Here is a 24,108-nt window from a genome sequence, read left to right as displayed (position 1 = left end):
AAAAAAAAAAAAAACACACATACTACTCTACCGAAAACAAAACTACATAAATTATTTAAATATCTTTTAAGAAATGCAGCAACAATGCAGAAATACACTTAAGAACCTTCACAGTCATAGTCATCACTAAAGAATGGAGATATATCGATTTTTTGCGCCACGTCAATTGACTTACCGACAACGTACGGACTGTGGACTCTATAAATTGTATATGTATATATGTATGCATGTATTTATATATATATAATTAACACAAGATATTTGACTTAATCTACATTAAATCTATCGGGCGTTGAAATGATGAGATAAATGCAATTTTCAATATTGCAAAAGGCTTTGATGAAAATTACTATTCATGCTTTAATAAGTACTTATTCATTCGCTCCAAATTATGATTTAAATTTATTCGAAAATCGCCTTTTACCCACTAAAAGTCTGAGGTATTTTACATAAATACCGAAAACTGCAATATATTTTCGATAATAAGTTCTTAACTACCTACTTATTAAATATAAACCGAATACACAATCGAATGAATAATCAACAGAGCTATATGTATAAAATATTTCTACAAATATTGATCGACTCGGTCCTAAGTAATTTGAAAACTTAAGTCATTTTTGTACATTTACCTTAGATGATGGGTAGCTAAGATTCGCTTCTCCGCGAAAATGTAATTTTTCGAGTTTTTTTCCTTCTACTCTCGATCCATCATTATCTGTTCGTTATTTTTCACATTTCCTATACCCGTTATATACCTCTCTTCCATTGAATGACGATGAAGATTTTTTTTTGTCATAAAACTGGTCCTACTCTTAAATGACTGTGTGCTGTGTGTACTTTAAATCAGTTTACATTCATTTAAGATTCAATTTCTTAATGCCTTCTTACAATTAATGAAGTTTAAGTGTTTTTTTTTTTTTTCAGGGTTTTTATATATATATTTAATATCATTTTAAAAGGTTGAAGTAAATGAGTTTATTATTAAATTGAATATTTTAAGCGTTGTAAGGTAAAAGCAAAGTTATTCTTTAAAAAAAAAATAATAATAATAAAATAAAAAAAAATAAAAAAAAATAAAAAGAATATTTCATATATTATGAAATATCTTCAAATGCCTGTTATATGAAAACAAAAAGAAACTTTAAGCTTTCTTTATATGTATATATAAGTTATAGAAATAAGATTTAAAGTAAATGTTTTCTTATGTTGTAAGCTTTTTGTTAAATATGATTTTTTTTTTTTTTTTTTAATATAGATATGTAGCGACATGTTCATGAGATTTTTTTCTTTACATGTTAATTTCCTTCCTTAAAAAAAAAGAAAGAACTAAAAATAAATTAAATGATGTTCTGAAAATCAATTAAAAAGTTTTTAATCTTAGAAAATGCGGCGACGTTATTTTATTAAATAAACCGATAAATTCGTATGAAACTGGTGGTGTGAGGGGTGATTTCCTTTTATCAATTGTCTTTGATTTTTAACTGCAAGCTTTTTCTTTTTGCGCATTTGCTCAACTATGCTATCCATAGTATTAGTGTGTGTAAGTAACAATGCGATCGTTGAAAACTATGCTGTAGCGTTAATTCGACCGCTCACATACAAGTGAAAATGATTTGCTGCTTAAAATATTTCTGGTGCTGATGTAGCTGCACATTTAATCCTTTTCGAATTCTTTTAACGACACACAGTTTCGAGTAACGTTAACAATTAATATGTTTTCCGCTTTCATGATACTTGAGTCTTGTATGTCCAAGTTAAAATGTCGTCATGAAGAATATCAGAATTCTACCCGCGCATACACCGCGCACATATCGGTTTCACAAGGATTAATTGGATTAATATAGAGATTAGTTGCGTCACCAATTGATTGATTGTTTGGTGACATTGAAAGTCCAATTATTAACATGTCTATAATTGAATGGCTTCTCAAAGGCTTAATTACGTTCTATATTTCTATATTGTAAGGGTATATTAAATTTGGATATATGCGAGAGCCGTATGAAGTTGGGATAGAAGCATTTTTATCATGCGAAGGGATCAGAATCATTTTTTGAAGCGACTTGAATTGAACTTGAATTTTACACAATTGGGTTTGTGAGGCTCGATTTTTCTTTTCCCCAGAGTATTGGACTGAATTTCTCCCAATTATCTCACACTTTAACAGAATCGGAGCGATGCAATTTATTGGAAGCAACTCTGTGCTCTCTCCATATTGGTGTTAATTTAGGGAAGTATAACTAAAACATCTCTTCGAAAGGCAAGTATTCTAGCAAATAATTCAAAACGTAAGAGCGCATGCTGCGAAAAATTATTTAAGTCCAAAATACCTTGCAAAAACAAGGGGTGGAGACAATTACTGAATTATGGAAGCACATTAGTTAAATAAAACTGCTTAGATAAGTATGAACATGCGTTTGCTTATCTCATATAAATTTATTTATATTCTTTTTTGTTTATTTTCATTTTTGCTGTGTTTATTTCGAAACACTGGATTTGCTTTCTGCACAAATTCTTCGCGACACTCGCGAAACTCCAAACGCACTACTAATGGTTCGGAATTCTATCCAATGCTAAACAACGAATTGAGTTTTTAATCAATCGGCACCTTTTATGACGATAAAATGATGTAGGCCTATTTGTAGCGAATAAACTAGAAGCGTGATGATGGTTCCAAGGCATTTTCAGCATTTAATTTATAGAACTTAAAAAATCATATTCAATGCAAGTATGCGGTCTTTGCATGTACTATTAACTTCTAACTTTAACAATTCCCTTAAGGAAAAGAAAGAGAAAGTAACAAAACTATCAAAGGAAATGTTCGACTACGTGTTTTTATTGTCAAGTAAATTCGAAATTATGTATATTTAGTTCAGCGAGTCAACATTCTTCCATGTTTTTTATGGTCTGCAATGCCGACTAATCATATATGTACATATGTACAACTCAGAAGTGTTAATAATGTAAATATATTCTTGGATTAACTACAAATGGTGTATACATTTTTGAGAAACATTTTTAATATAAAATTTTTAAATACAAAATCTACAGTATATGTCATATGATAAAAATTTAAAATTAAATATATTAATACACAAATATTTTAATTAATACTCATATCAATATAAAAATGTCAAAAAAAAAGAAAAAAAATTAAGATATAGGAATATTTATTAAATATTAAAGAAAAATTGATGGTGCAAAACAATAATTTTAGACGTATATCCTAAACTAGTAAAAACAAATACATTTTGACGGCTTTGCTAAAATATTCAAATGCACGATAAACGACTAAACATCCAAGCAAGCAGATACGGTTTTTTTAACCGCATCTCGAGCATAAGGTATATATGAGAGGGAATACCAAGTCATGGCCAAAGATTGAATGATAATGAAAATCAGAGTTGCACCGGGTTTTTTTAACTAAAAAATTTTTAAAAAAATTAAAATATTTTTAACATAAAATATAAACGACAACCTACCACTAAGGCTGCTACTAATGTCATAACAAGAGAAAATATTACTAAGCAAGTAGCAATTAAACGAGTATTTGAAAACATTTTCTTTATTTGATTAAAGGGACCCATTAGGAAACAAGTACTATTATGAGATAAAAAATGCAGATTTAAAAAGATGAGTAAAAAAAATAAATAGATTAAAATTATACCTAGCCATTGAAATTATATTGCCTAAGGTGTAGAAAACCCCAAAGACAACAATTCCACTGTGTAAAAACAAGGCTAAAGCGCCAAGAAATGAAAACACAATACCAACAATAAAACATATGCAGAATCCTTTTATGCGTGTCGACCAACTCAATGTGGACATGTCATTAATCTGCAACATAGCAAAAAACATTGTAGAAATCTTTCCACTTGAATTTAAACGTATGATGACTTAGTAGATCAATACGACAATAAATAAAAAATAGATTGCTTTAACTTTGCAGCCGTTTTAAAATGTATGTAAATGACATAAGCAAGTATGCCTGAGAAGTAACTCACATCAACGCCCTTCGTTCTTAAGCATGTATTTATCAAATTACAAAAATTTATATATTTTATTCAGATGTTTTAATACTTGGTTTAAAGAAATGTTCATATTATGTGTGCCCAATCCTTTACCTGGGTTATTATTCCACTTTCCTCTTCCAAGGTCCGATCGTCGCCACTCAAGACCCTTCGCAATTTATCCATTTTATCAATGTTTGTTTACTTGATGTACTCACTAATCGATTAGCTCAAGTTTTATTTGTTTTTGAATTTGCACAAAATTTGTAATAAAAGTAGAACCAAACAAAGAAATCAAAAACAAAAAAAATCAAGCAAAATTTAAAACGCCAGATAATCGACAAAAGTAATGAGTGTTGGTAAGCGATTCTATTTGTAGAAAACAAAAACCATATGAAATAAAATTGCAGTACGCAGCCAATGCAGTGTTCTTTTGGATTGTACGACTAAAATGGAAAAATGACAAAACATGTGTTAGAGCCCATATATTAAATTAGAAATTAAGCTTTACAATGAGCAAAATATTTATTTCATTCCATTATTGCGAATACGCAAAGTATAACGTTATATCTGTATATCCTCACTGCATGTGTAAATATCAAACTACGTAGTTTACAGTTTTTACGGCCACATTTAAACTCCTTTTTAAGAGGATTCGAGGCTATATGAGACAGGGGTTTATTACTAAAAGAAACACACTTGCTTTATCCCTATAAAAGCAAACGGAGAACGAAACCTACTTACCGAAGGGGTAACTCTGGAGGACTGGGTTATTTTGTACCCTACCATACCTATGAACGACTTTGGCTCATAATTTGTAATGGGGGATCTCAAAATTGGGCCCAATGATTCTCTAACCTACTTTCCTCTCACAAAAAAGAAAACTGTAGCACATTAATTATATATATATATATATATTTTTTTTTTCTTTTTATTTTAATTCACATTACTTTCAATAGCAGAAATAATATCAATATCTCTACATTAATTAAAAGGGGACGAATTAAATAATCTGTACGTATATACGTATGATTATTTCAAATATGTTAGATACTAAACAAATCATATATATGTGAAGGTATCGATATTAGGTAGCAATCCCAATAACTCTAACAAAGCGCGTTTCTCAGCGATTTTCACAATAAAACAAATGTTACAAAATTTGCATTTAGAAAAACTACTATTTTTATACATCTATTTTGTTTCTTTAAAGCTGGTACCGTATGTGATTGTTTTTGTAAAGTTGGTGCCGTATCTGGTTGTATGGCAAATTCTACTTTTTTTTGCGTGATATGACAGAAAACTTTGCGTACACTGGCATGCATTTGGAAAGTTATTATTATATTCATCGACATAAGAAAAACGTTTCTCAACGATTGATCTCAAATTTCGAATAGATCTCGGTTAAAAAAAAAAACGATTTCAAGTAATTGCCAAGTAATAAAAACGCTATAACCGTTTTAACGCCTGAAATATTAACCATATGATTTTGTTCTCCTTTCCTAAATATCTCGCTGTTTTGTCTGTCAAGAAAGATGCACAAAGAAATTTTTCGAGTTTGTCATAAATGTCATAAATTCGCGCTTACGCAGAACGCAACGCTAGCTAAATATTGAACTAAATGTATATCCAGTTTATTTTGATAGTTTATCCGTCACGCAAAACGTATAATACAAGCATTGTGTGAAGCACTTAAGGAAGGTCACGCTTAATTGTGTCAGCGCCCGAAGAACAGTTGATTGTTAATTTGTTATCTATGCATGTGTGCAATTTGGTGTAAGGAAATATGTTGTTTATAAAATATTCAAGAATTTTAATAAGAAAATCATCGCAAGTTCATTCTAAATTTAACAACTATGTGACAACAAAAAACTCGTTACGTCGACTATCCAGCAGGAAAATTGAATTTAAATATCTGCCAGAACCTCTCTATGGACCGAAATGGGACGAAATAGATATGGCCAAGAAAGAATTAGCGGAATTAACGGGTGGCATGAACATGGACCAATTGCAACAAACATTAGAACCCCATAGCCATAAAACAAATTCTAAGCAACTTACATTACCATGTCAAAGCAATGAAAAATATTTACAAAAAGCACCTGAAGAAGACAATTCCGGGAGCTTGCTACCTACCTACAATTTAGCAGCTTACGTAAATAAATCTGACACTTTGCAACAATTTCTAAAGCTCGGAGTCGATTTAAGTCATATTGAAAGAAAGAAAGGTTTACCGGAATTTGTACTGCGGCTTAGTTTTGAAGACGATGTAAAACCTTATTTGTTATTTCTTAAGGACCAAAATGTACCGGCTGAAAGATTGGGAGAATTTATAACCAAAAATCCTTTAATTTTTAAAGTTAATTTGGATGATTTGCAGACCAGAGTTAACTACCTAGACGCCAAAAGGTTTTCAAAAGCACAAATTGAACGAATCTTAACCTCAAATCCTTACTGGTTAATGTTCTCGACGCGACGCATTGATTGCAGATTAGGATACTTTCAAAAAGAATTCAGGTTAGCTGGTGCAGACGTACGTGTTCTTGCTAGTAAATTACCTAAATTGATAACCTACAACATGGGCCATATACAAAAAGCCACCTTTAGTATTCGTGAGGAAATGGGATTCGATAAAGATGAAATCAAATGTTTACTATTGGCCAAACCTCGTCTATGGATATTGAGTATGTTGTTTCTTTGATTTTTAAAAACCATTGTATTATAACGTATTTTTTTTTATCAGAACCTGATGATCTTGTTGAGCGTTTTGCATACGTGCATCAAGAAATGAATTTGAGCCATCAATTTATCCTGAAAGTGCCCCAAGTTTTGACATCGCGAGAATTTCGTTTACGTGAACGTCATGAATTTCTGAAAAAGTTGGGCCGAGCCCAATACGATCCAGAAAAGGATCTATATATATCTCCGAAATCGTTAGTAGAAGGAAGTAATTATTATTTCGTACGTAACATCGCAAAAAGCGATATGGAGACATTTGAATTATTTTTAAAAACACGATAGTTTTCGTACATCTCTGTGTACATATAGTGTAATTCCGTGCGGGCTTATGTCAATATACTAATAAATTTATTTTGTTTTGGTGCGCACGACAATCCAGATTATCCTTCCGTTGCAATGTATCTATAAAAATTTTAAGCTGAAGGCAGTACTAACTGCTTTAAACTATATCTAATTGGAACGTATTCTAATTGTTTATTTGGCATATTCTTCTTCTGCGAGTTAGCAAATCAGCACCAGATAATTCAATGTGATGAGCACAAAGGGTTCAATGCGAATGCGGCATATTTTTAACAAAGTATCCAAGAGACAACTTCTCAGGAAATATATGTTAATTGAATTTACCCACTGATAGTTGAATATAAAGAATTGATCTTTTAAAAAAAACTTGTAAACGGAAAAGAACTGAAAATTATTCAGCCCACTTTTTAACTAAATAAAACAATGCATTATTATTATTATATTTATTTGAATAATTAGTTTGAAAGGCTAAGCCAATGAAAACAGAGAAATATATGTTCGAATAATAGAAAGCGATGATTACTTGCAAAATATATGTGCACGTGTACCTCTTTAAGATAATGAACAAACTAAGGCCATTATATGTTAAGTGCAAAATAAGCAAAAAGTGCAACAGTGAGCGATGTAAGAATAATTTTGCAAACTTTAGCTGAAAAATAATGGATTAGGGAAGACTTCGATTACACATAAATAAATGTTAGGAATGGTACGAAATTAACGAAAGCTCAAAAATACAGATTCGACTTTCTAATAAAGAAATTTAATTACCCGAGATGACAGTCGTTTTTTGCTGTTGAAGTATCGACGCGGCCGTCATACAAATCGAAAACGTTGAAGGCACTTCTAATACAGTCGATCCTTTGATATCTTAACATAGAGATAGATATGCAGAGAGAATTGCTTACCATCGGCATGCTGTAAAGGTAGCTGTAACGAATGGTACTAGAAATTTTGCGGTTTTTCTAATAGCAAGTCGGGTCTGCTTTTAATAAAGAAAAGGGATTTAGATAATCAATATGATATCCAAATCGCAAATTGAAGATTGTTATCTTGTATGGTTATCTGGTCACTGCGGTTTCTTCTTTTAGATGAAAAAGACGATTTTCATGCAAAGTCGGCGCCATTTCATGGCACAATTTTATCATATTTGATGGAAGCAATGCGGGTAACTCGAAAGTACATCTTTCAACAACTAAACGATGAATATAAAGGAGTTGCGTGTGCCAAAACTAATCACCTTTTCTGTAGAATAAATCTCACTTTTTACGTTAATCCCCTATTAGAAGTGGCCTGTAATTCCTGAGAGATCAAAATACTTTGTAGACCCATGAGCGGTCACATTTATGCTAAAGTATGTATAAAAATGATTCGCGCTATACCAAGCGATGTTTGTAAAGTTTGCCATGCGAACAAATCTGCTAAACATCTCATGTTGATGGCCAGACGGCGACCGGGCTTCATTTGCCTATAGTAAGACCCGTGCATTTGGTGCATGACAAATAATTCAAATTTCAAGGCGCGATAAAGAAGTGAGGGCGGTTGTTGTTGTAGTGCTCAGAGGTTGCGTTAATGTATTAGTGGACTGAGGTAGACAATCGTATCGTTTGTGCATCCTAATATAAATTCAAGCAACCTTTGTAATGGTTTTTTCTTTACTTATAATCAACTCAACCTTAACACACTGAAACTTACTCTTGCGCTGTAAATGTTATACGAATTATACAAACTTAGTTACATTTCTTTAACGATATTGTCAATTAGTATTCATCCCAAAACTGTTCGAAATGTTTTAGGGGGCAGGGTGATTGTATTGCATAAATTCAATGTTTTGGAGAAAAACTTGCCAGCAATTGTAAACAGATTGGCATTTATGCTTTGAAAGAACATTTTATTATGTTTTTATTATTTATAAATTTTGGATGTTCGCGATAAAAAAATAACTAATGCCGAGCTTATACGTGATAAATCCAATGACGATATTAATGCTAAGCTTACGTTAGAATTGCCTCAAGCATAGCTCCAGGATTGTAAGCACACAAATATTAAACACAGAGTAGGTAGGTAATCAATTCTGCTCTACTTATACCTCTGCCGGAATCATTGATTTTGATAATTTGCTCATCTTTATGAGCAGAAGAGAGAAAAAAAACTAATGTCTTCTTCTATTAAAACTAGTCTTGAGATGTGTGTAGTCTAGGATCGATACTCTTCACCAAGCAAATATATAAAATTTACATTTTTTCTTTGGCTAATTCATTCCTTTGGATGAAAGAAAGAATTTTCGGATTAGGAATCCGCAAGATAGGCTACGAAAAAAATGTTTGCAAAATTATGGATCATTAACTACTTTAGAATATCGCATTGCAAGGCATGACATGTGACAGAGTGGTGTTGGTATTGAAGAGTATGGTTAATTTTAGCAACTTACTTGACAACAATTTTATTTTAAGGTTAATAATTTTCCGCCGATTTTTGTTTTTCTATTTTTCTAAATTCAAAATTACACTCATTTGATAAGGTAAAGTAGAAATCTCTTACATTTTATTATGTTTTATAAAATGGATTATATATATTATGTGTAAATTTTCAATTGTTTTATTACATTTATGTAAGTATAAAATCGTTATTTATAGATATTTAAATAAAGAAAAATTAGAAATCGATTTAACAAAACATAAAATAGTATATTTTTAAATGAATGCGTAATATATGAGAGACATTAAAAACAAATAAGAAAAATACCGCCTAATGGTTATTTCATGAAGTGATGTCGTGTGATGATTTATTTAATATATTGATGTTATAATAAAAATGAAGTATATGGAAAAAAAAAAAAAGATCGAAATTCCTCACGGTTAAGCTATGAAATATTTTTTTTACGATAAAATATAAAATAGTTTTTTTTTTTCTCATTGATTTAAAATAAGTTTTAAATTTTTTTTTTTTTTAATTTTATCAGATTAAAAAATAGAAAAAGCCGACTTCTGTAGACGTGTAAGTAAAATTAAATATTTAAAATTCATTAAAAAAAAAAAAATAATATATATATATATATATGTATATATATGTATAAAAATGTTTTGTTTATAGGCATAAAAGAATCACACTTTCTTTATTAAAAAAGAAAAAAGAGATAAATGTAGAGCACTTCAGTCAATGACTACACGGGTAAGCAATATGCCCCGTTTACTGAGCCACAATCTGTAAAAAAAAAAATTAAATAAATTTTTGAATTTACATATAAACAAGTAAGAGAGTTATATTCGGCGTGGGCCGAATCTCATATACCCACCACTATGCTTTTCGCATTCTATTCTCTAAGTTCTTTTATTTGATACTCATATCACTGGTATTATTAAGAAAAAAATTAATAGCGTTGTCCACCATATTCATTTTAAAATTAACCCATCTAATATACCTTCATTTGAAGAGTGTACAAAATAGCTTTAAACATCCCGTCTTGTTTCTGTTTGTTTAAATAAAAACAAACCCTCAAAAAAGTGACAAAAACAATATTTAATCGCTTGTAACTTTGTGTGGGTATGGGCGATTGATTCCATTTTCGGGCCTAACGAGTAGACAGTTTCGTAAAGTAAATGTGGAAAATTTTAAGGTTCTAACTTCAACAATTTCCAATAAAAAACTGAGTTACGTTCAGTTTATATTCCATTGCACGCTTTTGCTCCGACCAATTTGGCCCGTTTTCAATTCCAATCTGCGTGCATAAACTTCGGATGTTTTTACGAAATTCGAAGTTGACATCTTCATTTTTGCCACCAGGAGTGTGCCAATCAACACCCATCACACAAACACACAGACTGATGGACATGGCTAAATCAACTCAGAATTTCACGCTAATCAAGCATAGATATACTTTTTATAGGATCTCCGAAGCGAAGCTTCCTTTTGAGTGTTACATATATTTTGGGAAAAAAACAAAATGGGTATACAATCATCTTACGGTGGTGGTGGTGGGTATAAAAACGCAAAATTAAATTGTCTTAGTTACCCTAAGCCTGCTCCCAAGAGCAATGATAATACATTCGACAAGATGAGGGAATACAAAATTTCGCGTGAAAATAGTGAATTTTTGCCGACGCGTGTCAAGCGTATAGAATAGCCAGTCGTTTTCTTCCTCTGCTGATTCTGGGGATGTTCAAATTTCCAATCCCTGTTTAAAAACAATAATAACAATACTAATAATCACAATAATATAATAACTAAATTAGAATTATTACAAATTAATAGGTGTGTGCATGTATTCTAATCACTTTTTCATTTCAAAAAGGGCATTTGCTGAGAAAAATTGACACAATATATATTAATCAAAATAGTTTCCATCATTTTCTATAATTTTTTCCCACGTTTCTAGCAACAAGGCGGGACCGTGACGAAAGAATACGTTTGACAGTGATCCAATCGTGGATCTATTTTCGCACTTCTTCAGCATTTCGAACCCGCGTGCAAGCCAAGGCATGCTGCGTCGATCTAAACAAGTGATAATCACAACGTGCCGTGTCTGGCGAGTACGCTGGTGCGGTAGAATTTCCCATTCAAGCTACAACCGTACGTCGTTGACAAATGTTGCAACGTGTGACCGAGCGTTGTCATGCAAAAGATTGACTTTGCGCTTGTTAACCGCTATTGCTGTTTTTTTTTTTTTTTTTTTTTTTTGCAACAATACATTGTTCACTTTGCTCAATTGATGTTGGTAGATGTTTGCAGTAACAGTTTCATTCGACTTTAGCTGCTCATAATACACTACACGTTGGTGACACCACCATGTGCACAGCAAAACTTTATAGCCATGAATACCAAATTTTTCGTTGCCAATGTGGACAGCTCTCCTGAGATAAGCAATGACTTTTTGCGTTTCGGATTGTCGTAGTAGATCCACTTATCATTGTTAGTCACTCCAGGCCAATCGCTATATGATGGAGCATTATCACGATAAGCTGCTAAAAGTGTTTGGTGGGCTTCGACAGCAGATTTCTTCAAATTAAACCACGAAACTGATGAATGTTGAAAATGCAATTTAAGTCGGTGTGCACAGACGCTGACTACTCTACAGTACTGCTAAATGGAAAATTGGTAATTCATGTAGGGAAAAGGGTGAAAATCACCGAATTTAACTACGGTTGTATACATTGATACTTCGCATTACTTTATAATTTTTGAGTAATAAATTTCGCTGATCAAAATACATGCAAATACTTAATACTTTGAAACAATCCGTGCATAATTGAGTACAGAAACGTAAGCGTAAAATATTGTTAATAATATTTAATAAATTTTATTGGACTTACTTTGGTGGTTGTTGATCAGGTCGACTATTCCATTCATCTAACCAATCAGTGTCCTTTTGTGTCTCACCAGCCGTCTATAATCGCAAAATAAAAAATTATTTAAAAATTTTTTTATATATAAAAATATTTGATGCATTTTTATAAACGAACTTTGCTCCAATAGTTAATGTATACATGTTTAAGCTCATCCTCACCGCACAATTCTGTGTTTGGACTATTAGGTGGCGACTTGGGGCTGAAATGAAAAATGCATATAAAAGCGAAAAAGTTAAAAAAAAAAAAAGGGAATATTTTTTTTTTAAATTGTATGAATAAAAAAAAAAAAAAAACGAAATGAAATTTAATCAATTTCTCACCTATCATGTGTGGAGCTGGCTAAGGAAACTACATGACTCGACGGATTTGATTCACGTTGAGCTTCACGTAACAAACGCAAATATTCCTCACCGTTAGAAAACGGCAATGGTGTTATTCGCTCCGGACTCTTAACACCAGCCATTGTAGCAGCTGTACTCAACTCAATCCAAGATTCTGCAAAATAACAATACAACAACAACAACAACAATAAAGAATGATCGAAATGAAAGAAAAATATGATTGATCACACTTTAGTTACAATATTATGAAATGAAATTTAATGAAAAATATGATCGTTTTCCTTCCTATATTTATTCCTTCTTTGAAAGAGCAGTGCAAGAATTTAATTTTAATTGAATCATTATTTCTCTGCCTGAAAGTAAATAAAGCTATTTTTGAATAACACGCTACCATTGTTACTGTCTTTCATTTTTCGAACATTGACCATTAGCCACAAAAGAATATATATATATATATAGCGAACACTGACCCATACTGTACTTTTGCAAATTTAAGTTAAAGCGCCAAAATTTGTGGCTACGCTTTGCCACCATTCTTTCTTTTGTATTGCAATCACAAGTGCAAGCAATTTTCTGAATAAAAGATTAATAACTTATTTGCAATGATCAGGGGCTTTCCGTTCAAAGCCATACAAATGTGTGCGTTCCGTTCCGTTCCGTTCCGTTACGTTGCGTTGCGTTGCGTTGCATTATACATTGCTCAGATAGGTAATAAGAATTTGCAATAAATTTATACAAATTTATAAATATAGAATGCATTACAAATAATAAATATGCATATGTTAATGACACGCACACATCAATAAGAATTATACGTCTGCCTAATACGTGCAGCACTCCGTCATAGTGTTGATTAACGCAAGCAAAATAAAATGTCATGAGACACGTAATGGATCGAATCGAAGGCAAGAGAGGTATATACGAAAGCATAATGCAAGTAAAAGTGTTACAATATTCGTTTTAGGGCGAAATATTTCAATTATCATATATTTATTTATTGTTACCATGGTGTCAGTTAGCCGAACGTTACTATTAGCTAGTCCGGAAATTTCTTGTGTGGTCTTTCGCTATCATATAGGATAAATTTTTATTTTTTTTTTTTTGTATTCGATGCTTGCATTAATTTTGATCAGCGACTTTTGCATATAAAAATGACAAAGTAATGCAAAATACCAATGGACATAACGGTTAAATTCGATGATTTTGCAGCCAATGATGATGATGATGCTGCTGCTGCTCCATTAAACCCAATTTTTTGGTTTTGCTTTCGACGGCACAAAGGTGATGATACAATCTGACTGAAAATGCAATTTTTGGGTACGCTTGTTGCAAGAGCAGTCACAAGGCCACATAGTTGCAATTCGAATGGGAAGTTTTCCCATAACCAGCATTACCTCAGCATAGCTTGTCTTGCCCGTGTTTTCGAAATGTTGAAGAAATCGAAGAAAATGAGTCGATGATTGGATCGCTACCAAAACAATACAAGTTATTTCGACCCGATATCGAAGACTATTTTTATATATTTTAATTAATATATTTTGCATCAATTTTTCCCAATAAAAAAAAAAAAAAAATTAAACATGTTGTCTTTGATGAATTAAGTTTTCCCGCAAACTCACGAATCGTCATGCGTCGATTAGCTTTAATCGTAACCTTTAGTTGGTCGTCATCAATAGTATTTGGCCCACCAAAACGCGATAAAGGTTTCATTGGAAATTTTCACAACGTAATTTCACAAAGCAACTTTGGCAAGTGCGTTCTGCTACAGCATTACTTCCATAGACGGGACATATTTCTCTACATTCCCCTACAGCTCTTTTCACCATTCTCGCATGAGCACATTAGCGAACAAAGGATCGCAACTAACAAAGCAATGGTCGTAGATTTAAATCTCAAACGCAGGGAAGCTTTCAATACAAGGGAGCATAATGATCTGAGTTATCTGGCAGCCTTTAAATTCGTAGTTTGCAAATTTATTTACATAGCTATACGCATGTGTGCGAGGAAAACCGCCAGAAATTTCGGATTAACTAATGTTTCTATTTAAATCTTTGGTTTCCTGGCCCCCTGGCCACATTATCCGGTGTAACAAACTATAGGGCAAATCTAATATAGAACACGTTCTATGAGTATTTATATTGGATATAAGAGAATAAAATCAAAATACGATTTCAGTTATTCGCGATTATATTGCCGCTGAAGAGATCCCTCCCTCTGTGAACATTTGCACGAAAATTATAACGAAAGACGTAATTAATATCAAATTTTTGTATACCGTTACACTTTTATATTTTCATTGTTATTATTTACTATATAAAACGTTGAGTAATTATGCATTGGTCAGCTTTGAAAAACAAATTAACAAACAACAACAACAACAACAACAACAACATGACAAACAAGTTATTATTAATTTTTGTTTTGACAAAAATATTTTTGTTAACATAGTTAACACGAGACTGATTTAAAAACAAAAACAAAATGCGTTCAATTTATATTTGCATTAAAGTAAAAACAAACTCATAAACCTTTACGCGTTACGAAGAATTATGAAGAACTAGAAGAAGACTAGAAGAAGTTCACATTGCAGTGAATATTTTTCGTAATTTTGTGTGAATGACTTCTCTCCTTGTATGATTTATATATATATATATATATATATGGACCACCCTGTAAATACAGTCACTTTGGCATATAAAATGGAAAGGGGTGTAAAGGCAATTAAATAAAAACAAACTTTTTCTTTTTTATTGAATCATAATGTAGCATGAGGGATAGGGTCGTGTCTGGAATGGACACATATGCATGCACGCACGCACGCACGCACGCACTCTCTTATCGACATTTTCCATGATCATTTCGCATAAAAGGGGTTAAGCTGCGATCATGCAGCGATGAATTTCTTCCTGCCGGCAAATTGGAATTCTCTCCGAGAGTGGAACGATGTACATATTGAAAAGGGTAGTGCGAGAATCGATATAATCAAAACATATATACGCGTACAATTAAAACAAAAAGACTACAACTCGCAACGTTTGTTAACCGAGAACAATATTTTCGAAAATTTTGCTTTAAAAATAGTTCTTTTAGTCCATCCACCAAGCGGCTATACGTAACGTTGTAGTGTACTACATTGTTATGTCTGCCATGAAAGTTGCCCTCCCGCTTGATGTTTTATAACATCAAGCCGCAGATCCGATTAACCGATAAAGCGATATAAACCCTTATAAGGGTCGTCTAAGCTTTACGCACTTAACAAAAGATAACAACCGATATCGACATAAGAGTTGGAATATGTAATGCCCATATGAGAGGCTAGTGTAAGAATAGTTCGTGTAAGAATAGTTCGCAGTCTTTCTTAGTCATTTCATTTATACGTCAGCAGTTTGAGGTGACGTTGAAGGAAATTCGCGAGGGTTCGCGGTAAGTAGAATGCAATTTTTTTATTTGTTTGTCTCCGGAAGCGAATGAGACAATTTGCTTACAAATTAAACCGAATTCAGTAATTGCTGGCTACCGAACTTCCGAACAATCTTGTAATTGCAACAAAGATTTTTGGAAAATATTTTTTGTGTTGAAATATTAGCCGAAATAAGAAAATATGGAAGTTGTAGGTATCGCGGTCTCATCGTTGTACAGGAAAAATGTACACATGTACACATGTACACATGGACATGTTAGCATCCTGAGTTATGCTTGAAAAATTACACTGTTCGAGCGATTAACTTAACTTGTAAAAGCTAATAATGAATTCTCCATGACATCTAATGTAGTTCCTATCGATTAATTAGTTAATTTTTTTAAATAACTTTACCTCATCACGGTTGGTTTATAAGCGGTAAAGATTCTTTAAAAACAATCCAACAGTCAGTCGATCGATGCTATTTAATTAGACGCTTTGCGAATTCACGTATTCCACCATACCAAGCATACATGCTTTGACGATCCCCTATTTTTTTATTTTTATTAATATTTGTAAAAAAATTTCGCTTTAATCCGAAATCAAAAAAAAATTTTTTTTTCTTCTGAAATAATCAAATCAATCCACAAAAATCATTCACTGACCTCATGTATGTAAAGTTCTCAATAATTTTTTATACGTATTTCATTTTGTTATTAACAGAAAAATTCACGTATTTTTGAAATTTAAATGCGAATTTCGGATTTTGTGCTCTACTTTAATGTATGTATGACTAGACAACAACGCGCACACATTTTGCGTTTTTTTTTTTTTTTTTTTGATATAAACATTGAGCTACGCTTAAGGAGAAGATTGAAAATATTGTATAATATATATGATAATAATTTAATGAATTTTTCATTTCTTACAATTAAAAAAAAAAAAAAAAAGAAGTAAATAAAAAAGAATAAATAAATTTTCTATTGGTATATACACACATGCGGACAGAAAGATGTGAATAGGTATATTGGTGTGAATGGATACCCACCATTTCCATTTATCCTATTATTTTATTTTATAACGAAACGACTTTAAAAAAAAATGCGATATGCTCAAGTAATTGCCAGATATGGTAGTGATTAAGGTCTCAAAAATTTGGAATGGGGAAATTTTTGAAATTTTTTATAAACACACATTTGCATTTTTCATACGCGAACAGCAATAATAATCTTAATCTCGTTTTCAGTAAATATTACGTGCGATAAAATTTATATAAAAAGGTATGAAAGTTAAGTTTGTTTGCTGAAAATTAAGTTAGTGTGTTATGGGAATTGGAGACACCTTCATCAAGCAGTAAAATAGAGATTTTATGAATATATTTTGTAAATTTGTAAAGTTAAGCGTCAGAGAACCCATCAACAATTTATTCGCATCTGTCCGTTTGATTATAAAAATTCTGAAATAACTTGTGTAGGAAATTTAAGAGCTTTCTGTCCATTATCGGCCGATTAGATTATGTATATCCGCCTGAGTGGCCGAGTAGGCAAGAGTCTCGACTAGCAACTCAATAGTCGTGGGTTCAAACCTCAAGTGCGGTAGAGTTTTTTAATAAAAAAGCCGATAGCCCTAGATGCTAGTGCTTTAAGAGACTTTAGTCTTAGAATTTATTCTCTGGCTAAATTTATAATAATAATAATAATAATAGATTATGTATAAAATTCGATCTTGTTATGCTTTACATGTTTAACTTTAAATGCTAACTAAAAACTCAGCTCAAATTCCCAAAGAACATTCGAACAACTTAACAGTTGATAAATCAATTGATTCAAAACATGTACACGCGATGGGAGAGACCCATACATGCAAGCACCTAATATAATATCTCAATTCTATAGCAAGGGGAGTTGCAAGTGCAAACTGGTGCAACGTTCTGTTCTTTACATTCTATAATAACTACGTTTTGGAGAACGAAATACCCTGGCTATGACACCGAATTTGCCGAATTACTTACAACCAAATTTTGAGCTTTGCTCTGAGCAACCTATGATATTAATTAAACAGTAATGAGATCGAGTGGCTCAATAATGCATTTTAATTAGCTAATGGCGTCGGAGATGGAACATGAATTGTGCCCTAACATCAAATTTGGAATCTTGGAGAAATGCAGTTTAAAACAAATTATTTTCTTGTCCATTCACTATCATCGCAAATAAACAAATTACCTAAGAACTATAAAGATTTTTTAATTTGAGGGAAAACTTTATCAATCCATCTAATGTATCATCTACTACAAGACATATCTACTAATCATTTATGCTTGTTGCTAGGGAAAGGGAAAAGCAAAAATCGTTCACTTTTATCCATCCGTGTGATAAACTGTGCCAATCTTAAGAGAATATACCATGTTCGGCCATGTTCACATTCATTATAAGAAGATGGGCAATGTTTCCAGGAATTGATAATATTTTTAATAAAATATGCATAATTATATTGTAGACAATGTGTGTATCGCTTACTATGCATTGAATTTTATTCAAAAAAAAAAAAAAAAAAAAAAAAAAAATTAAAGAAAATCAACAAAAAAAAAATACAAATATCTAAAAGCATACCATTTTCCTTCACTAATGTTACCGCTATTTCAAAATTCCATAGATTTCCGAGATTCCTTACACATGACACATGTACGTGCATACATAAAAAGCATAAATGAGACAAGTAAACATTTTATTAAATTAGTAAAATAAGGTCAAAGTTAATTTACTCATCATCCTTTGAAAATGCGCACAAATTGTATACATTTTATCACACTTCACACATTGATACATATATTATACAGAACATTATATGCAAACTCAATGCTAACCATCATATATTTAATTATTTATTTTGTGGTAAATCGTTGAAATTGTATTCATTCAAAGTATAAGATTACATTTAAAATATGTAACGTAATAATCGCAAAAATGATTAGAAAGAGGCATGGAAACGTTCATGAATATAAGAAAATTAATTGAAACATAAAAACAATATGTTTTTGTATAAATAAATTTTATGTGAGAAAAAAAAAAAAAAAATTAAAAAAATTTAAAAAAATTAACGTGAAATGAGAAAAATTAATGAGTTCAAAGTTCATGTTAATTGCATAGTGCAAGGCGACCATTTTAATGATAATTCCAAATTAAGTATTGAACTCGAAATTTTATTTAATTACCCATGAAACTTGAAACTATAAATGACTTACTAACATCACATTATAAATGATCTTAAAAGAACGACTAGCTAACTAAATTATGGCTAAGCGCGCCAAGATTAACTGCAGCAAAACTCTGATTAAAGAATTTAAAAATAGATTTGTTTCTCTCATTTAGTAACAATTACAACAGAGGTAGGTAAAATAGAAACGCGTTAACCGTCTCCATCTGCGCATACGAAAAAAGTGGAAAACGTTGAAAAGAGCGGCAATTACTTAATAAACTTATAGATCTGCACACGCACATATAGGAGAGAGGGTACGTATTATTGCCAATCGTATTAAGGTGTTGTAAAATTGCCTTTAACAAGACAGACAATTGTATTCGCATAGGACGATTCGACATTTATGCGGGCGTGGCAATTTGTCATTCAAGTGTCATGTTTTATTCAAAATCCTTTTAGCTTTTCAGATATATTGAATAAGAACGAGTACAGTTCAATCTGTGGAAAGAAACCAGGAGTACAGGATTATTATGTTATCTCTGATAAGCAGAAGGACGGACATGGGTAAACGCATTCTTCTGTTCATATTTTTTTTTTTTTTTTGATATGGAGTGTATTTAGACTAGAACAAAGAAACATGACTTATATGTCCATATTAATGTATTCATATCGACTGAAGTTATTGCAGTGACAGGCTTTAGGTTATGGAGTTAGGGGTTGTTATTCAACTGTGGACGCGATCAAGTTCATTGCCACACTTCAGGCATTCTCCGTTGCTCTTGATAAATAATAGCGCATTTCTAATACATTCTGCCTGCCCCTTGACGTAGAAAAATAATTACTTTTGTATTAAAAGTAAAAAAGGCGACTTATCTCACGACCTTTGAGAATATATGATGATAATAAAATGATAATGATGAATGAAATTCTCGGGCAATTGTGAATAAATGTGGGAAGCAATCAACACTATAAACATACGTTTGATAGATTGATTACAAAAACAATTATTCTTGATAACGATTGCTTACGTCAGTAGTGTCTCTAGCTTAAGATCAATTAATTCTCAACCACCACGATCATTGTATATAGCAAGACAAGCATGTTCCTGATGCATCAAAAAGTAAACGCTTCATTTCAACTAATATTCAAATGCGTTTACCAGAAAAAACATTGATTTCCATTGCCTTAGTATGGTTTCTATCCGAATGAAATATACTTGTAAACGATTTTGATTTAATTACGAGGAATTATTTACATACGATTATTGAATAACCATCTTTTAAATAGAGTGTCCACAGGAGTCACCTAATTCTATCCAATCTGCTGCATTGCTGCACTTTAGTTTAAATCACGTCTCTAGAATGTTCCGTGTTTTTATACTTCACTTCGCTATCACTTAAAAAACAATTTTGTAATGATTACACGAAACCGTCGAGTAAAAAAAGCAGACTAAAGCATACTTCTTTGCTATACAGTGACGTTAAAGTAAATTTAAAAAATGAACGAACAAGAAAAGTTGATGGAAAAACCGTATTCTTTCCGCCTTTCATTTCACCTCTTTATAATGTGATACTGAATTATCTCGCATAGTTAGCAGCTGAACAGCGGTACACTGGGCATACTAACACTTTGATATACAATGTTTGATGCACATGAAATTTATATCAACATAATTTATGCTACGCAAGAAATTTTATTAATTATAATAATTGGAAAGAGTAAATGAAAATGGGAACAACGCAACGTCGACGTGCGATGATACTCACGCGGTTTTTTATATGAAAGCAAATTTACGTTAATTTCTGTTCTTAAATTGAACACATTACAGAAATGCAGTTCCATAACTAGATATTAGTTTATTTGAAATTTTTTATATCAGCTAACGGAGCAGGAGTTAGTTAGTTAGATTACGTGTATTGGATTTAGAGGAAAACACCAGAGTGTATGTATATGTGCATATTTTGAAGATACCCAATTTGTTAAGAATTGATATCAAATACAGTTCTAGCGCGAAATGTAAATTTCATGCATTTAGTAGGTGGATCATTGACATAAAAAACTAATGTTTTCAAAATGAGAATTTTATTTAATTTCGATTGTCTCCAATACGTACGTGATCGAAAACAATTTAATGTATTTGCAAACTCGAGCCTCTCTAAAAGCTTCTTCATTTCTTCGTGTTTTCTTCTATATTACTCCATAAAATGCGAATTCTTCGTGTACCTTTCTCATTTTTAAATTGAAAAAAAAAAAAACAAAAAAAAGTGCATTTTTTTTATACCTTGTCGTATGGGCCTTGTTTGCATCGGCAAAAGTTTTCAATTTTGGAGAATATACTTTTCTAGATCTTTCCTATTTCGAAGGGTTTCATCAATTCTTAAAAACCTAAATAGAATTACTTGCTGAAACATTTATTGAATTATTTTTACTCTTTATGTACAACAGTAACAATGATAATACGACAAAGGCAGAAAAACAACACCAACAAAGGATTTGTAAACCAAGCGTGCGAAAAGAAATAAAAACAAAGCCACCCATATTATAAACAAAGAAACTCGGCAAGCGTAAAAGCAAATATGGCTGACGCCTTTCAAAAGTACGAAAATTGTATGTTGTCTTTTAAACAAAGGAACAAATTTATAAGAATTTTACTTACCGCCCAGCAAATCTTCACCAATCTTTGGTGGAGTGGAAGTCATTTTGTGACTCAACGAGCTATTACAGACTTTACAACTCTTGCTAAAAATGACTGAGGAAAATGCGTTTTCTTTGTCGCGTATATTTTTGTTGTGTTTAGAACAAATATCTCATATCTTTTTTAAAAACAAAACTGCGTTTCAAAGTTTCAAAGCTGTTTGCCTAGCACAATTTTTCAAGATGCTTTTTTTTTTTATTTTTTGCTAATACTTTATGGCTAATAAATTTCCATAATTTTAGAAAAATATCCGTCTTGAATTTAAAAACAAAATATAATTTCTAATTTCACAATTGATATTTTCTGAACCGAGACTAATTTACAGCGAACTCGTCACTTCAATAAAACGATTGAAATAAATTTTGCCTGCATACAAATGAGAAAGAATTTCTGGCCTACGTGTTCGTATTACCAGGGTTGCCAAGTTCTAAATGGATTCAATAAATAGTTCACCTAAATGTTTCAAATTGAAATCAGAATATTTTTGTTACAATTGCTTTCAAACAATTTTCCAATTAGATTTGTTTAGAGGAGAACAGCAAGCACGCATATATACGCATTACGTATGGGTATGAACAACATGGTATATACGATATTTGCGTCTAAGAAGAATAGCAGATTTATATAGCATATGGTTCGATTTCGCAGTATCGCATAAGCAATTAAAATTATCGTCTCTAAATTATAAAACTTTTACTTGAAAATTTTTCGTCAGATCAACGTCAGTCACAAAAATTACTTAAATCGTATCACGCAAGATGGAGCACCTAAATTATCTCTTGCCAATTATCAATTATCTAAAAGCTACTAACAAGTTGTAAAACATTACGGCTTAAAGTATTTATAAACGATGAGATATATAACGTACAAGTCGAGTAAATTGACCTTCTTTATAAATTGACATAAATTATCATACACATGTTAGTGATGGAATATTGATTGAACCGTTCAGCGTTTTCTTCTTCTTTGCTGAATTTTGATTTTTTGGTACTCGTTAATAAATTCTTTTGCTAACTTGATTAATTTTTTAATTTTTTCCAAGACATTTTCATTAAAGGAACAGAAAGACAGACTTGAAAGGGGCAGAGCGTGGAAAATTTTCGCAATAACATAAGCAGAGATCTGTCAGTTTCAAGTATAAAGCGAATTGTTACAAGCAAGAACTTTGATAATCTTTTCAGTTTTATTAATGACCTGTCTGTCATTTGATGGGACGGCGCGACCAAATTCTATTGCAGAAGATTACCCTTTCTAAACTGAATAATGCAATAAATGTCCCGAAAGCCACCTCCACTGGTTTAGGTGGGCACCGGAACGGCCATCTTATGAATTTAGACATCGAAAGCAAACTCACTCCTCTTGAAGGATTCAAAAAGATCGCCAATATATGTCATATACCATGAAATTTATACAAGGTTTCAATAACAGGTTTAAAAATTACAAAATGGTCTGCTGCTAATTCTTCATTTCTACAGAAATATTGCGTTCCCTTCCGCTCATCGGTATACCCTTTTGAAAGAATATTAATAGAATAGAGTAGCATGTAAAATCTCAAAACATTCTCACCATCCTTTTCTATTCGTTTTAAGCCGAGCAGCTTTTATCAAAGATTTCTTAACGTCTGTTTTCTAGATAAGTCAACAGTTTTTGATTCAGTCAAGATGCATCTTCTAAGATACTTTGTACCCGCAATGATATTAGCAATCAAATTTTACAGTACGTAATACAAAGCCTTTTAATACAAAAGCATTCAAATTAACAGCAAAGAACGGCATTGCATAGAGGATATTCACTAAGGGTGTCCCTCAAAGTACTAAGTACAGGACAGGAAGACCTTTTCGCGTTTAGCTACCTCTGGACAAGCTCAATTCAATCTGGGTATCATTGCAATCAGCTTAAGAGTCTTATTAGCTCTCGCTATTTATTTCCATGACAAAATATCCAGCAGGCATCCTACTGTCACACAAGTTCACATTAATGGCTACAGTGTATCACAAAGGGAATTTTTTAATTTCTCAGGACTTTATAGTACGCACACAAAAGCACCTCCTATTGAGACGTGTAGTCATTAAAAAAATGCTTTCAG

At 31.9% G+C, this 24,108-nt stretch overlaps 3 protein-coding genes across 4 annotated transcripts; 1 reads left to right on the top strand and 2 right to left on the bottom strand.

The window, feature by feature from the left end:
- Nucleotides 1-3,207: 3,207 nt before the first annotated feature.
- LOC119645205 (vesicle transport protein SFT2A) lies at nt 3,208-4,332 on the bottom strand. The gene is made up of 4 exons (XM_038045222.1): nt 4,125-4,332; nt 3,668-3,837; nt 3,483-3,600; nt 3,208-3,423 (listed from the first exon to the last, which is right to left on the bottom strand). The coding sequence occupies exons 1-4, from the start codon at nt 4,194-4,196 to the stop codon at nt 3,292-3,294; spliced, it is 492 nt and encodes a 163-aa protein (XP_037901150.1). The 5' UTR covers nt 4,197-4,332; the 3' UTR covers nt 3,208-3,291.
- Nucleotides 4,333-5,285: 953 nt separating this feature from the next.
- On the top strand, nt 5,286-7,491 carry LOC119632096 (transcription termination factor 3, mitochondrial). The gene is made up of 2 exons (XM_038024823.1): nt 5,286-6,694; nt 6,754-7,491. The coding sequence occupies exons 1-2, from the start codon at nt 5,797-5,799 to the stop codon at nt 7,029-7,031; spliced, it is 1,176 nt and encodes a 391-aa protein (XP_037880751.1). The 5' UTR covers nt 5,286-5,796; the 3' UTR covers nt 7,032-7,491.
- Nucleotides 7,492-10,141: 2,650 nt separating this feature from the next.
- LOC119631345 (BCL2/adenovirus E1B 19 kDa protein-interacting protein 3) lies at nt 10,142-22,400 on the bottom strand. 2 transcript variants are annotated; one of them, XM_038023464.1, is made up of 6 exons: nt 21,984-22,400; nt 12,712-12,886; nt 12,506-12,590; nt 12,356-12,429; nt 11,059-11,220; nt 10,142-10,250 (listed from the first exon to the last, which is right to left on the bottom strand). In XM_038023464.1, exons 1-6 carry the CDS (start codon nt 22,024-22,026, stop codon nt 10,199-10,201), a joined length of 591 nt encoding a protein of 196 aa, XP_037879392.1. In that variant the 5' UTR covers nt 22,027-22,400; the 3' UTR covers nt 10,142-10,198. The 2 variants fall into 2 exon arrangements, with proteins under 2 accessions (XP_037879392.1, XP_037879393.1); XM_038023465.1 differs by lacking the exon at nt 21,984-22,400 and adding an exon at nt 20,587-20,733.
- Nucleotides 22,401-24,108: the final 1,708 nt, after the last annotated feature.

Source organism: Glossina fuscipes, unplaced genomic scaffold, assembly GCF_014805625.2.
Source record: "Glossina fuscipes isolate IAEA_lab_2018 unplaced genomic scaffold, Yale_Gfus_2 1, whole genome shotgun sequence".
NCBI classification, from domain to species: domain Eukaryota; kingdom Metazoa; phylum Arthropoda; class Insecta; order Diptera; family Glossinidae; genus Glossina; species Glossina fuscipes.
Note: the sequence above shows the minus strand (reverse complement) of the source record. Positions and strands in the feature narration are given on the sequence as shown.